This window comes from Rana temporaria, chromosome 1 (genome assembly GCF_905171775.1).
Source record: "Rana temporaria chromosome 1, aRanTem1.1, whole genome shotgun sequence".
In the NCBI taxonomy this organism is placed as follows: Eukaryota; Metazoa; Chordata; class Amphibia; order Anura; family Ranidae; genus Rana; species Rana temporaria.
In genome coordinates, this window is record NC_053489.1 from 641,164,683 (window position 1) to 641,180,388 (window position 15,706).

Here is a 15,706-nt window from a genome sequence, read left to right on the forward strand (position 1 = left end):
CATTTTAAATTGACCCTTTAGTTTAAAAAATACTCCTGATAAACTTTTTTTATGAAGCAAGTTTTTTGTTGCTGATAAATGTAACCTTGTGAGTTTATTTTACACTTTGAATATTGATGTTCATTTTATTTTATAGAAACGTACTACTTAAATAAACTTAATAATAATAACATTAAAATAATTATAACACCAAAGACTGGAATGAAGCAGAATCATTTTTTATTTATTTTTTTGACAAAAGCAAAACATACATACTTTTTTTTTCTTTGAACTGATAAGAAGCTTTAAAATAACAGATAACATTGCATTTGCCATATCTGATCACAAGGCAAAAAAACTTGTATTATGTGAAAAATCAACATAATATATGCAATATTTTAAATACAAAAAACATGGAGAAAACACTCCTAAGTTTTCACTGGAGGGACCTTGGGATGTTGTTGGACCCTAAACAGTACATTCCGACGCCTTGAAACTTGTGGCCAGCGCTGGCGTTAATGTTACATGTGTGACCTCACAAGTGAAAATATTATATTTTTTATATTCATCACTGGGCATAGTAAGTGTACTGCTCAAACTGTAAGTGTTATCTTTATCCTTCATCTTGTCACTGGTTTCAACACCATTGGTTATGACAGTGTTGTCTGCTTTCCATGTCACTTTGGCATCCCCTGGATAGTACTGGTCAACGAAGCACACAGAACTTGCTGACCCTAACTTAATCTGCTCCGATGAAGGAGGGTAGATAAATACAGAAGGTTTGACATTTTCTCCTCCTGAAAAAATAAAACATGGAAATAACTTAAACAATGTAGTAAATTTTCATTCACTTTTTTACTAGAGGTTTGGAGAATATAATATTTGCCAGATCTAAAAAAAAATCACAGTTTTTGGGATCATATTAGACAAAAATGCAAAAGTTGAAACAATTCGATAATTTCTCATTAACTCTGCACTGGGTGTTTGTCAAATGTGTGTCATCTATATAACTTGGAGAATATTAAAATGCAATCTTTAGAAAAATGGTAACCAAAAAAAAAAAAAGTACCAAGAAAGATTCAGCAACTAATGGAGCCAAGCCTAAATAAAATAAATTAAAGACAGGGAATGAAGATTAGTTGCAGGATATGGATGTTGAATTATAAAAAACATTCTTAAGGGGCCCTTAAATGGGGGCTTTTGTCTCTTGTAAGGGTACCCTACATGCACTGTTAGGCTCACATTGTCTCTTTGTCTGTTTGCAGAATATTGATTTATATGAATATAAAAGTTTTTTTTTTTTTGCATTATACAGTATACACGTAGAGCATATGATTTAAGGTGGTCTACTCTTTTCATCTAATATAAGGGTATTTGTTTTTTTAATCAGTTTTTCCTGAGATTTGAAAAATAATTTTCTATATAATTTATGCCAGACAAATACTTTACAGTTACACCTGGACTTCCTTGGCAATCTTACTATTGTGTGCTTTTTTAAATGTAGAGCTATGTCAGCGCTCTAAGTGTCTTTGCTATTATATTGCTGTATAGAAGATACTTTAATTGATTATATTTTTTGTATAAAACCTGAATTCATACCTTTTAAAAATGCACTCAACCTAATAAATTCTTTCAATAAAAGTTATAGCAAAGTTTAAATACGACCGATAAAAGGTTCCATTCTATTCGATTCTATTTATATTGCATCATTTTGAACTAATTGGGGAGGAAAATATTAATTTAGCTCAGTGACACTTTAAATGCCCAATCATGTGCAAAGTAAAAAACAAATTCCCTTGCACATGATTGAGGAAAATTATCAACATCTCCTTGACCTAAGTGAACATTCTCTTGCTTTAATAAAGTATCTCTAATAACTTATCTACTTTACTTCAATTACCTAAATTTGAGAATTTTGCAATCACGGTTTCGGGATTGGTTTCCTCTCGGAATGTTCAATTTGTAAAAGTGAATATTTACTTTGGAAAGTGTATGTTCAAATACTTAATTTCCCTCACTCATCATTGAATATTAACAGTGAACACAGCTTCACCCTTTTGACAATTATAAGTGGCAATGGCCATTTAGTTAGTGAATAGGGTGACACTGTATTACCATTGTAAATCCAATCATAAGTGAGAGTAATAAAAAAAGAAATAAAATATTTTTGCTTACACAAGATTGGATGATTGATGCTACAGATTCCAAAGTGAACTTTTCATTTTGCTAAGTAAACAATCTCTATTATTTGATGAAAACCACCCCATTGTATAAATATATATTATTTAGAAATATTATTATTATATTATAATATTTATTGTAGTCATACTATAAAACAAAGACAAAATCTATTGATTCACAAGCATGACTGTTTGTATTTGACTGTGCAATTAAATTAGTGTCTGAAATCCAAAGTTACCTAAATTGTATACTAGTGATCATTTTCATCAATTGAATGCCTCTTCTTAAAGATTACATGCTTAGGAAATATTTATAAAGCATTGAATGTGACAGCACCAATCATTCACAGTTGTTTATTAATTCCCTGTGATCTAGAAGGATTCACCTGCAGTAAATATTTTGTGAATTTTACATTCATTGCTTTATAAATATGGATACAAATATTTAAAAGTTAAAGTAAAAAAATTAGCAAACAAAAAGTATAATAATCGCCGAAACTTCTTTCTAGTCAACTGAGGGTGACTTAGTATGACTTTGCAAGCAGGTTTGCACAGAGTTTTTGGGGTACAAAATAGACATGAAAATATTTTTGTAACAGAGATATATAATTTATGTAGAAAACGACAAACTTTCTGAATATAATATATGTAAAACAAAAGTATGATATTAACTAAATTATTTTGGCATGGCACAAATGATTTTGTAGGCACTGCAGGTTGCAAATTATACTTTTCTTTTTTTTAAATATATGACCATATAAAACTTCAACTTTATGCTTCTTGGTACAATAATTAAATGTTTCATATTGATAATGGCTTAATATTAAGATTGTGTTGGTAGCCATCTCTCAGTTTGTCTGTAAATCTATCTATCTATCTATCTATCTATCTATCTATCTATCTATCTATCTATCTATCTATCTATCTATCTATCTATCTATCTATCTATCTATCTATCTATCTCTTTGTTCCGCTCCTCGTGTTGGATATCTGTCTATTTTTAGTTATAGTATAAGTAGAAAAAACAATCTGGTCAAAATAGGAAAAATACATTATTCAATAAGCAAATAATATTGATCCCTAAAATTGACCTCTGGGATTTTTGTTTTGAATCATACATTATTTTAAAATGTATAAACTTACTTTTCAAGTCCATCTTATTTCATATCCAAGATAGTACCACAGTAACATTTTCATTTACTTCCCATTACAAATACTCATTTATTTAATGACTGTCATATTCTAATAAATAATACCACTGCTATTCGATAAAATGTTAAATAAAACTTGTTACCAATATTTAATCACTCAACTACTTTTTTATCTACTTACGTTTAATCTCTACAGTAGTTCCACCACTAAAAGTGTACCACTGTAGACACTTCCCCTATACACACTGTATAAAAATCTTCATCTTCAATGTCAACATTTTATTTTGACTTGTATAAAATACTAAAAAACATTATGTCCAAGAAAGTGATAACATTTTAATTACTTTTCCTTTAGAAATACTAACTTATTCAACTACCATCATATTTTAACAAATAATGCCACTACTATTATACAAAATATTAAATACAACTTTTTATTAATACTTAACTACTCAACAATTATTTTTTTTTACTTACGTTTTATTTCTACAGTAGTTCCACCACTAAAAGTGTACCACTGTAGACACTTCCCCTATACACACTGAGCAAAAACCTCCACTGTGATTTGCTACATTGACCACTAGAATGTCAACATTTTTATTATGACATGTATAAAATACTAAAGAAAAAATGTAAACGGTGTAAACTTACTTTTTAAGTCCATCATATTTCATGTGCAAGAAGAAGTAAAATGTTCATTCACTACACTTTAGAAATACTCCATTATTCAAATACTTGATCTCATATTTTAACAAACATTGCCACTGCTATTTAATATTGAATACAACTTTTTACCAATACTTAACTACTCAAGATTTTTTTTTTACTTACGTTTAAACTCTACAGTAGTTCCACCACCAAAAGTGTACCACAGTAGATACTTGCCCTATACTCACTGTACAAAAACCTCTACTGCAATTAGCTACCTGGACCACTTTTGACTTGTATAAAATGCCCAATTTTTTTTTTTAAAGGTATAAACTTACTTTTAAAGTCCATCTTATTTCATGTCCAAGAAAATAGTAACATTTTCACTCACTTACTGTTGTCATATTATAATAAATATTGCCATTCCTATTTATTATTTCTAAAAACATTTTTTTTTAACAATGCTTAACTACCCAAGATTTTTTTTTACTTACGTTTAAACTCTACAGTAGTTCCACCACCAAAAGTGTACCACAGTAGATACTTCCCCTATACTCACTGTACAAAAACCTCTACTGCAATTAGCTACCTGGATCACTAGAATGTCAACATTTTTGTTTTAACTTATAAAACACAAAAAAAAAACATTTCTTTAAAGTTATAGACTTAGAGCCGGTTCACACTGGGGCGACTTGTCAGGCGACTCATTCTATTCAATAGAACCGTTCTGATAGGAGCGACGCAAGTCGCTCCGACTTAGAAAAAGGTTCTTGTACGACTTTGGGGGCGACTTGCATTGACTTCTATACAGAAGTCATTTTGCAAGTCGCCTCTGAAGTCGTCTTCAGGATGCCTTGCCGAGTCGCCCCCGAAGTCGTGCCGCCCCAGTGTGAACCGGCTCTTACTCTTCAAGTTGATCTTATTTCATATCCAAGAGAGTTTTAACATTTCACTTAACTTCTATTCACTTACCTTTAGGAATACTCAGATATTCATAAAAACAAAACCGAAAAATCTAACAAATAATGCCACCGCTTTTTGATAAAATACCAAATAAAACTTTTTACCAATACTCGATTACTCAACTACTATTTTTACTTACGTTTAATTTCTACAGTAGTTCCACCACCAAAAGAGTACCACAGTAGATACTTCCCCTATACACACTGTACAAAAACCTCTACTGAAATGAACTACCATGACCACTAGAATGTCAACATTTTTATTTTGACTTGTATAAAATACAATTTTTTTCGTTTTTTATAAAGGTATACTTTTGCAGTCCATCTGGTTTCATGCGTAAGAAAATAGTAACATTTCCATTCACTTCAATTTAGCCATACTCATCTATTTAACTACTCATGTCATATTCCAATAAATATTGCAACTGTTATTTAATAATAAAGAAAACTTTTTAACAATACTAAACTACTCTATTTTTTTGTTTTTACTTACGTTTATTCTCTACAGTAGTTCCACCACCAAAAGTAGTTCCACCACCAAAACCTCCACTAGAATGTCAAAATGTCTGTTTTGACTTCTATAAACTATTGCATGAATGTTTTAATGAGGGTTCTCAATAAAAAAAATTCTAAGTCTAAGAAAGTAACTTTACTGTAGAGAAATCAAATTTTTCAACTACAGTGGCAATTAAATTATCACTGGTATTTTCCAGCTATAAAATGCTATTACATTTTACATAAAAACACCCTAGATCAACCTTTCTCACCCATTTTCTCTTTGAGGAACCCTTGAAATAGTTTTTTGGTCTCAGTGAACCCTAACTAACAAATTAGGGGTCAGTGGGAAAACCCCCCCTCCTATAGTGGTGGTCAATGGAAAGAAGATGTTGGTGATCAGAGTGCCATTACAGTAGGGGACAATAGAAAGAGAGCCCTCTTTACATTGGTGGTCAATGGGAAGAATACCCTCTTTACACTGGTGGTCAGAATGCCACGCTTTACAGACAGCTAAAAAATTATTGGTCTCCTGACTCCACCAAGAGTGGCAATGGACATGGGACTATGCTGAAACAATTGGATGGGAGGTCCACTAGCCACAGCTCAAGGAACCCCCAGCAATCTCTGGAGGAGATTGTTTTGACCAACAGCTATAACCTCTAAAAAAGTAGATATTCCCCAATGCATATTGTACAAACATCTAGGCTGTATTGACCTAAACACAATTATAATATTGTACATACTCAAAGAAATAATTCTAACACAATTTTTTTTTTAACAAACCTTGATAAAAAATATGTTGAGAAAATGAAAAACATAAATAGGATAAATCAAAAAAGGGAATAAATATCAAATTATTTGTACTTCCATAATTCGACCTATACAGTAGTTTTAAAGCCCAAAAATGTATCACAGTAGATACTTCCTCTATACACACAGTAAAAAAAAAAAAATCATACTGCAGTTCTATTTATCATTGTTTTCAACTGAAAATTGCTAAATAAATTGCCTTTATTGTTTTATACGGTAATGGTTATTTTTCTACCAAGGTTTTTAAAGTATTTTCTATCATTAATATGTGTCATGTGATTAAAATTGGTTACAAAATGATATAACTAGAACATTGGTGCAAGATTTATCACAAATGCACATACATTCAATAGCTACATAAGAAAAAAACACATTATACAATAAATGGTCCAGACTTCATTAATGGCACATTATGGTGACAAAAACATAAATCGGATCTACAAGAAAAAGTCTTATAGAATACAGGAAAAAGGCACAATTTGAAAGTTACATTTACACATGTACTTACGTTTCATTTCTACAGTGGTTCCACCACCAAAAGTGCGCCACAGTGATAAATCTTAGTTCTGAGGCTGTACAAAAACATTTCTAAATGGAGGAAACCAAGGTACATGGTGCGTATCACCATTATCTCCATCGCCGGATGAAAAAGCACACTTCAGAATCAGTCAGTTATGAAGGAGATGCAAATTAATTATCTCTCAGGTTTTGTATCAGTGATACAAAGAATATAAATAGTGTCAATACTTCCTCTGATTTTACACTAAGCTTCCTGAAGATATTTGGGGCTAGGAAAAGGTACTGGAGACAATCAACAATTAGACGCATCTCTGGCTGTCTCCATTTAACAAAACCCCTGCAATGGTTTTACAAAGTATTTTGCAATCCCTGGGAAGCCAACTGCAGCCGATTTGTGAAGTTAAGATGAGACAGTGATTTACACTAAACAGAAATATTGGAAGATAATTCTCCATCATGCCATACCATAAGGTAGGTGGGTGATTGGCCCCATTTTTTTTCTGCAGCAGGACAACAATCCCAAATATACAGCCAATGTCATTAACCACTTGCTTACCGGGCACATATACCCCCCTCCTGCCCAGGTGAAATTTCAGCTTCCGGCACTGCGTCGCTTTAACTGACAATTGCGCGGTCATGCGACGTGGCTCCCAAAACAAAATTGATGCCCTTTTTTTCCCCCACAAATAGAGCTTTCTTTTGGTGGTATTTGATCACCTCTGCGGTTTTTATTTTTTGCGCTATAAACAAAAAAAAGCAACAATTTTGAAAAAAAAAAACAATATTTTTTACTTGTTGCTATAATAAATAGCCCAATTTTTTTTCCAAAAAATTTTTTTTTCTCAGTTTAGGTCGATACGTATTCTTCTACATATTTTTGGTAAAAAAAAAAAAAAAATCGCAATAAGCGCTTACAAAATATGGGACGGAATTATTATTATTATTCTTTTTTTTACTAGTAATGGCGGCGATCTGCGATTTTTTTATTGGGACTGCAACATTATGGCGGACACATCGGACACTTTTGACACATTTTTGGCGCCATTCACATTTATACAGTGATCAGTGCTATAAATATGCACTAATTACTGTATAAATGTGACTGGCATTGAAGGGGTTAACACTAGGGGGTGAGGAAGGGGTTAAATGTGTACCTGTATTGTGTTCTAACTGTGTGTGGAGGGGGGTGACTGGGGGAGGTGACCGATCTGTGTTCCTATGTACAAGGGAGACAGATCGGTCTCCTCTCTCCCCTGACAGGACGTGGAGCTCTGTGTTTACACCCCATCATTACACACAGAGCTCCACGTCCCTGCTCTGTCATTACCGATCGCTAGTACCTGGCGGACATCGCGACCGCCAGGCACGCGCATCGGCATCTCGGGGACGCGCCGGGCGCGCTCGCGCGCCCCCCAGTGGCCGGAGGAATCCAGGACGTCAATAGACGTCCTGTTGGATTTTCAGAGCCACCGTGAAGACGTCATTTTACAATGACCCGGGGCTCAAGTGGTTAAGAACTAACTATCTTCAATGTAAAGAAGAAGGAGTCCTGGAAGTGATGGATTGGTCCCCACAGACGATCTCAACATCATCGAGTCTGTCTGGGATTACATGAAGAGACAGAAAGATTTGAGACAGCCGACATCCACAGAACATCTGTGTTTTTTTACTCCAGGATCTTTGGAACAACCTACCGGCCAAGTTCTTTCAAAAACTGTGTACCTAGAAGAATTGATGCTGGTTTGAAGCCAAAGGGTGGTCACACCAAATATTGATTTAACTTGGATTTCCCTTCTGTTTATTTCCCTTCTATTTTGTTAATTGATAGTCACACAGTCACACAGACACACAGCCAGTCACACAGTCACACAGACACACAGCCAGTCACACAGCCAGTCACACAGACAGTCACACAGCCATTCACACAGACACACAGCCAGTCATGCAGACAGTCACACATACACACAGACAGTCATACAGACAAACAGCCAGTCACACAGCCATTCACACAAACACACAGCCAGTCTTGCAGACAGTCACACAAACACACAGACACACAGACAGTCACACAAACAAACAGCCAGTCTCACAGCCATTCACACAGCCACAGAGCCAGTCACACATTCACACAGACACACAGACAGTCACACAGACAGTCACACAGAAACACAGCCAGTCATGCAGACAGTCACACAGACACACAGCTAGTCACACAGCCAGTGCTGCTAAAATTTCCATTCTATCTTTTATCGTTTTTGCGTTATTAATGATTTATTAAAGGTCACCAAAGGTCACTCAGCCCCCCTACAACAGCCAAATGACACGAAACTGGTCTCATTGGTTAGTGCTACGCTTGTGCTGTTTTGTTTTGCTAAAATTTCCAGTCTATCTTTTATCGTTTTTGTATTATTAATGATTTATTAAAGGTCACCAAAGGTCACTCAGCCCCCCTACAACACCCAGGAGAAACCATCAATGGTAAGAAATGTTTGTCTCCCCTATCAATAGTCTTTGTGGCCTTCACAAAAAACACAATTCATCCTTGTTTAGGGCTCTTTTACAGGGGTAGCAGTGGGGTTACCACCTCATCCCTTTATATCTGAACACATATTAATTACACAGGTTCTGAGGCTAATTGAATGCAGATGAGGCACCAAGTGAGTTTAACCACTTGCCGTCGCCGCACCGTCGAAATACGTCCACAAGGTGGCTCTGCTGGGCGAGAGCACGTAATATGACGTCCTCTCTCCCAGTCCTCTCTCCCAGCTCGCCCCCGACTCCCGTGCGTGTGCCTGGCGGGCGCGATCGCCGCCGGGCACACGCGATCGCTCGGTACAGAGCGGGGAACGGGAGCTGTGTGTGTAAACACACAGCTCTCGTTCCTGTCAGCGGGGGAAATGCTGATTTTCTGTTCATACAATGTATGAACCGTGGATCAGTGTTTCCCCATGTGAGGCCACCCCCCCCCCCACAGTAAGAACACACCCAGGCATACTTAACCCCTTCCCCGCCCCCTAGTGTTAACCCCTTCACTGCCAGTGGCATTTTTATAGTAATCCAATGCATTTTTATAGCACTGATCGCTATAAAAATGCCAATGGTCCCAAAAATGTGTCAAAAGTGTCCGAAGTGTCCGCCATAATGTCGCAGTACCGAAAAAAAAAAAACGCTGATCGCCGCCATTACTAGTAAAAAAAATATAATAAAAATGACATAAAACTACCCCCTATTTTGTAAACGCTATAACTTTTGCGCAAACCAATCAATAAACGCTTATTGCGATTTTTTTTTTACGAAAAATATGTAGAAGAATACGTATCGGCCTAAACTGAGGAAAAAAAATTTTTTTTTATATATTTTTGGGGGATATTTATTACAGCAAAATGTAAAAAATATTCATTTTTTTCAAAATCGTCGCTCTATTTTTGTTCATAGCGCAAAAACTAAAAACCGCAGAGGTGATCAAATACCACCAAAAGAAAGCTCTATTTGTGGGAAAAAAAGGACGCCAATTTTGTTTGGGAGCCACGTCGCACGACCGCGCAATTGTCTGTTAAAGCGACAGAGTCCCGAATCGCAAAAAGTACTCTGGTCTTTGGGCAGCAATATGGTCCGGGGGGTAAGTGGTTAATTACCATCTTAATCAGCCACAGAACCTGTGTAATTATTATCTGTTCAGTTTTAAAGGGATGAGGTATCAGCACCCACCATCCTCTGAAAAGGGGTCTGCAATGGATTGCTTTTCATTGGGTAGTATAGCAGCAGCTGCCAGGCATTCAGGAGACAACCCTTTCAATATCCCATTGAAATTAATGTACATGTTTGACAGGTAATGTCCCCTATTAAACTCTGCAAGCCAAGTTATAATTGCCACGGCTGCAAAGTAATGCAGCAGGGCCACGCCATGTGTATAACCCCAACTGGCTGTAATGGTAGAATTTAGGTGGGCAGTCGGAGAGGTAATACATTTTTCTCTCCACCCCCAGAGCTTGAAACATGGTACTGTCTGAGCTTTTTCTTTGAGCTTCTATGAACCCAGGAAATGTGTGGTGAATTAAACATTTACTTCTCTTTTTACATTTTAAAGTGGAGTTCCACCCAAAAAAAAATGCCATTACTGTGCAGGAAATAATATAATAAAAAACATTGAGATTTTTTTTTTATTTACCTTTTCATGCCTGTTGCTATGTGGTCCCTTAAAAATCTTCCCTTTATTCACCACAGCTCCTTACATCACTACCCTCGGGGCTAGGTTGCCATAACAATGGGGTGGCACTTCCGATGCCGCCGCCCATTGTGATGGCATTCTGAGTAGATGACGGCATTGTGATAATGTCAGAATTCGCGAGAACAGGCGGTGCATGCTGGTCGCTCAGCTGCACCGTATCCCGGAACGATATGCTTGTGGGCTTAACATGCCCACAAGCAATATGACAACGGCCAGAAAGGATTTTTTACAACTTTATTTTTTATACTAAACCGGACATCGGGGGACGAATTTAACAAAAGACGTGAGTGTTACATTTTAATGTTATAACCTTATCAAATGTTGAAATAATAATAAAAAAAAATTGTCGTTGGAACTTCACTTTAACTTAATTTCTGGAATCAGTGGAAAAACTCCCACTGTGAGTTGATGTACATTATTAATCTAAGCAATCATTGCCGGTTATTCCATCACCAAACAGGGAAAAATACATCCTGACTATATTCCTGTAACTTTAACCGCTTCCGGACCGCCCACCATACATATACTGCGGCAGGACGGCATGCCTATGCAAAATAACGTACCTGTATGTGTATTTGTGCACGCGGTGTAGGGGGTACAGAAGGGCGCACAGCAGGTCCGGCAGCCGCAATGGCCACTGCGACCCTTCCGATCGTTCACGGGAGACACGGAGCAGTGGTGTGAATATGTAAACAGGGCAAACCGCTGATCTGTCAGCGAGGAAAAGGGAGATCTTCTGTTTCAGCTAAGCTGAAACACGATCTCTGTTTTCCTCCAGTGTAAAGCCTCCTACACACGATCGGATTTTCCAAAGGCAATTGTGTAATGACAGGATGTTGTCGGATAATCCGACCGTTTGTATGCTCCATCGGACAATTGTTGTTTGGAATTTCCGACAACAAATGTGGGATAGCATGCTTTAAAATTTTCCGACATCAAATGTGTGGTGTCGGATTATCCGATCATGTGTACACAAGTCCATCGAAAAAACAAAGTAAAAACACGCATGCTCTGAAGCCATGCTAACCATAACACAACATTAGTAGAAGTTGCCCAAAGAGTGGTGCTGAAGAGCTGAAAAACCACATCGTTTTTGGCCAACAATTCTTTGCTGTTTGTATGTGTAGAGCTACCCCCGGAGGAGCCGCTGATTGTTTTGGGATCGGCGTATTAAGTTACCTCTATGTGTTGTCTAGGGGTGAAGGTAGTAAGTAGATCAATAAGCGAATGTCCAATCCGTAGATAAGGTTTTCTAAATGCTTTATTTCTTGGCCCAACACGACCAACATCAACTTGAGGTGGACAGAAAAGGTTGATGAAGTGAAGAACTTTGCGGTATCAGGCTTGAATGAAGAAGAAAGCAATCCTGCTTTCAGCAATAGTAGTACAGTTTGTCGCCACTCCAGCCAGAGTGGGTGAAGTGCCCTCGGACAGACCTCTGCCACAGGCCTGGCAGCCGAAGTGTCACTTTAAGGATGCTGGGAGAAGCAGGTCTCTGCCACAGACCTGGCTCTGAAGGGGCCTCTGTCACAGGCCTAGAACTTGGATGAGCTAAATAGTTGAGCTTATCCTCCCAGTAAATTTGCGCTAGGGTCACCGGTTGACAGTGGAAGTGTACCTGTCAATGTCCCGGTCACCAGATCCCCAATGGTTCGTTCAAGCCCTTTTGGACAACCTGCCTCCGGGTTCTCCTCAAGCCGATCCCCCACTGAACGACATACAGCCTGGGATCTCCTCAGTAGAAGGGGGACCCAGTCAGTCACTGGGGCCCCTTTGTGGCATCAGTTGCTCTAGGCCAGGAGGGCCTAGAATCTGGAACTCCGCGTGGCGCGCGGCCCCAGGCCAGGTGGGCCATAGTGACGGGGCCCGCGATGTGCGCACACCCTAAATGTGGGTGCCACATCTGGAACCAGGAACCTGCGAAGAACCAAGAACATCGGCTTCCGCCACAGAAATACCCCCTCCCAGCATGCACAGCGAGGCTCAACTCCTCTCATTGGCTGCTGGGAGAAAGCGGCTCCGCCTGGACCCCTCTGGCGCCATCTGCCGTCCAGAGATGAAACCATATCTCTGGACATGCAGACTGACCCACAGGACAATCCAGAATTGGCGACGGCCAAGTTTAACACAATTAGGAATGAGAACAACTTACCTCTCTCATTCTCCCACTAACTTTAGCGTAGTGCCCTTACTGAAAGTAAAGGGGGCGCTACATATGCAATACAAGTTAACGGCCAACGCCCTTCAAACAAAAGTCCTACACTTTGTCCGATGGAAATCCGATTGTGTGTACAGGGCTTAACACTCCCCCCACACAGTTAGAAAGCTCCTCCCTAGGACACACTTAACCCCTTCATTGCCCCCTAGTGTTAACCCCTTCCCTGCCCGTGACATTTATACAAGGATCAGTGCATATTTTTACCTCTTATCACTGTATTGGTGTCACTGGCCCCCAAAAAGTGTCAGTTAAAACAACGCAGCACCGTATTGGAAAAAATGGCCTGGTCATTAAGGGGGTAAAACCTTCCAGGGCTGAAGTGGTTAAGCAGAGGAAAAAATTCAAAGAACACCAGCAGATGGCAGTATCAGTTGATTTTTTTTATGTACTATAGGGATAAGGTAGGGAATACATGTAAGTAGAGACATGCACACACAGATATGGATTTTGCAGGTATAGGCTCCAGGGTGCAGGGCTGTCTTAATGAGAGGGCTCATCTGGGCACTGCCCATGTGCCCCAGCTGCATGGGTGCCCCTGCACTTTCCCCAAAGCAGCTGGTCCTTGAGCCCATGCTGCCCTGAAATTGGGGGCCCCATGATGGCACTGAGAGTGATGGATACACAGGGAAGGTGTGGTGTGCCATGCTGTGCAGAACTATACCTATTATTTCACAACCAGCAGGGATGGGCAGGGCAGGAGCGCCAGTGAAGCTCTGACCCCGCCCCATGCAGCTTGAATGCTTGGGACTCGAAGGCTGCGGGGTAGGAGCTGCAGTGGGAGCTGCTGAGTCGGCAGCACTGAGAGCCCACCTGCGGAAGTAGCATTGTGGATGGTGTCATGGTGAGCCCAGCTGTCCAGCACTGTTTGCACTGAAAAGCTTGGAATGCCTGGAGGGATGCTCCCTTTAGGGCGTCGAGGGGCCATAGTGCTGGGGAGGCATCAATATAACAGATATATTATATGCACAGGACAGCTTTGTTACTTTATGTATGTAGGATTTTCCCCACTGTTTCTTTGCTGTACAGAATGATTGTTCATGTAGTTTATGAGGAGCTCCACCCAAAAGGGGAAGCTCCGCTTCTCTGCCTCCTACCTACTTGATGTCTGTTTACCTGCGCTGTCTCCATTGTAGGGGGCCCCAGAGTATTACTTTGCCCAGGGGCCCATGATGATATTAAGACAGCCCTGCCAGGGTGGGGATATACTTCAGGTTCAGGTTGAATTAGAGTTACATCTGAGCAAAGTGTGTCCGGGGGATGGGGGATGGGGGATGGGTGAACATAATGGCCAGATTGGGACAGTTCACTTCCCCGAACCCCAGAATCCCTGTTCACTATCAGGATCAGAATTCTCTGCACATCTCCAACATGGATAATAATCATGATCTCACTAACAATCAAAGTTATCATAGAAGTTTATTATCAGTGTGTGATGAATGTTCCAGTGATGACATCTGTGATTGTGTTTCTTTATAAAAGAGGAAGGAGGTTTTTGTACGGCTCTGTATCACTGTGTGAGAGGTGTACTATAACCCTGCTGACAGTAATATTTTCCATCATCAGCTTCAGTCACACCAGTAATTGTCAGAGTGTAACGAGTGTAAGGAGATCCACCACTACTACCAGAGAACCGGCCTGGGACTCCTGTGTGTCGGGTGGCTGCATCATAGATGAGAAGTGTTGGAGACTTTCCTGGTTTCTGTTGGTACCAGGCTATAGCGTCATAAATAGCAGCACTGGATGTACATGTGATGGTGACTGTCTGTCCCGGGGACACAGAGCTAGAATCCGGAGTCTGAGTCATCACAATCTCTCCACAGGATCCTGAGGATGGGAAGAGACATATTGATTATTGATTTCCTATCAATCCTGATGTGCGTATTTATTGTACAATGTATAGATGTATGTGCAGAGGATGATGGAAGGAGCCTCATCTCTCACCCTGAATAGAAATGAAGATGACAGCCAGCAGATAACTGGGAGAAATCATCTTGATGTTTCTGGAGGGTCAGATCCAAACTAGAAGACGTCTCCTGTACAATGAGATATATAGAGAGAGTGACAGGGGAGGTGTTCCCCCCACACACTGTGTATGCAAATACCGGGGAGATGGAAATTAGAATTCTCAGATCAGTGATCTGTGATAGAAACACTCCAGTGGATCTCATCTACATCTGATCACACTATATACACATTATACTCACCACTGTTCACACAATAATAAAAAAGTAAATAGATGAATGCGACAAACATTAACCAATCATTGATATATTCTGCCATGTTTTTCTTATTACCGTGCTTTCCTACGATCGTCAGCTCCATCTAGTGGCCATTATATGGAGCTTTTTCTGAAAACCTCAAATCAGAGAAAACACAGCACTTTGGCCACTAGATAGAGCTGATGATCAAAGAAAATCACTGTATTATAAAAATGATGGCCTGCATTAGTTAACAATGGGTGAGTGTTTGTCATCCAACTAATCTTTTATAAATAGACGGCTGAGTGAGAGGGA

The 15,706-nt window shown here is 39.1% G+C and overlaps 1 gene segment (V, D, J or C); it reads right to left on the reverse strand.

Moving 5' to 3' along the window:
* Window positions 1-202: 202 nt before the first annotated feature.
* LOC120924483 lies at window positions 203-15,246 on the reverse strand. The segment is given in 5 exon segments: window positions 203-776; window positions 6,737-6,774; window positions 8,011-8,021; window positions 14,725-15,017; window positions 15,135-15,246. Coding segments are annotated over 5 exon segments (720 nt in total).
* Between the last annotated feature and the right edge of the window lie 460 nt (window positions 15,247-15,706).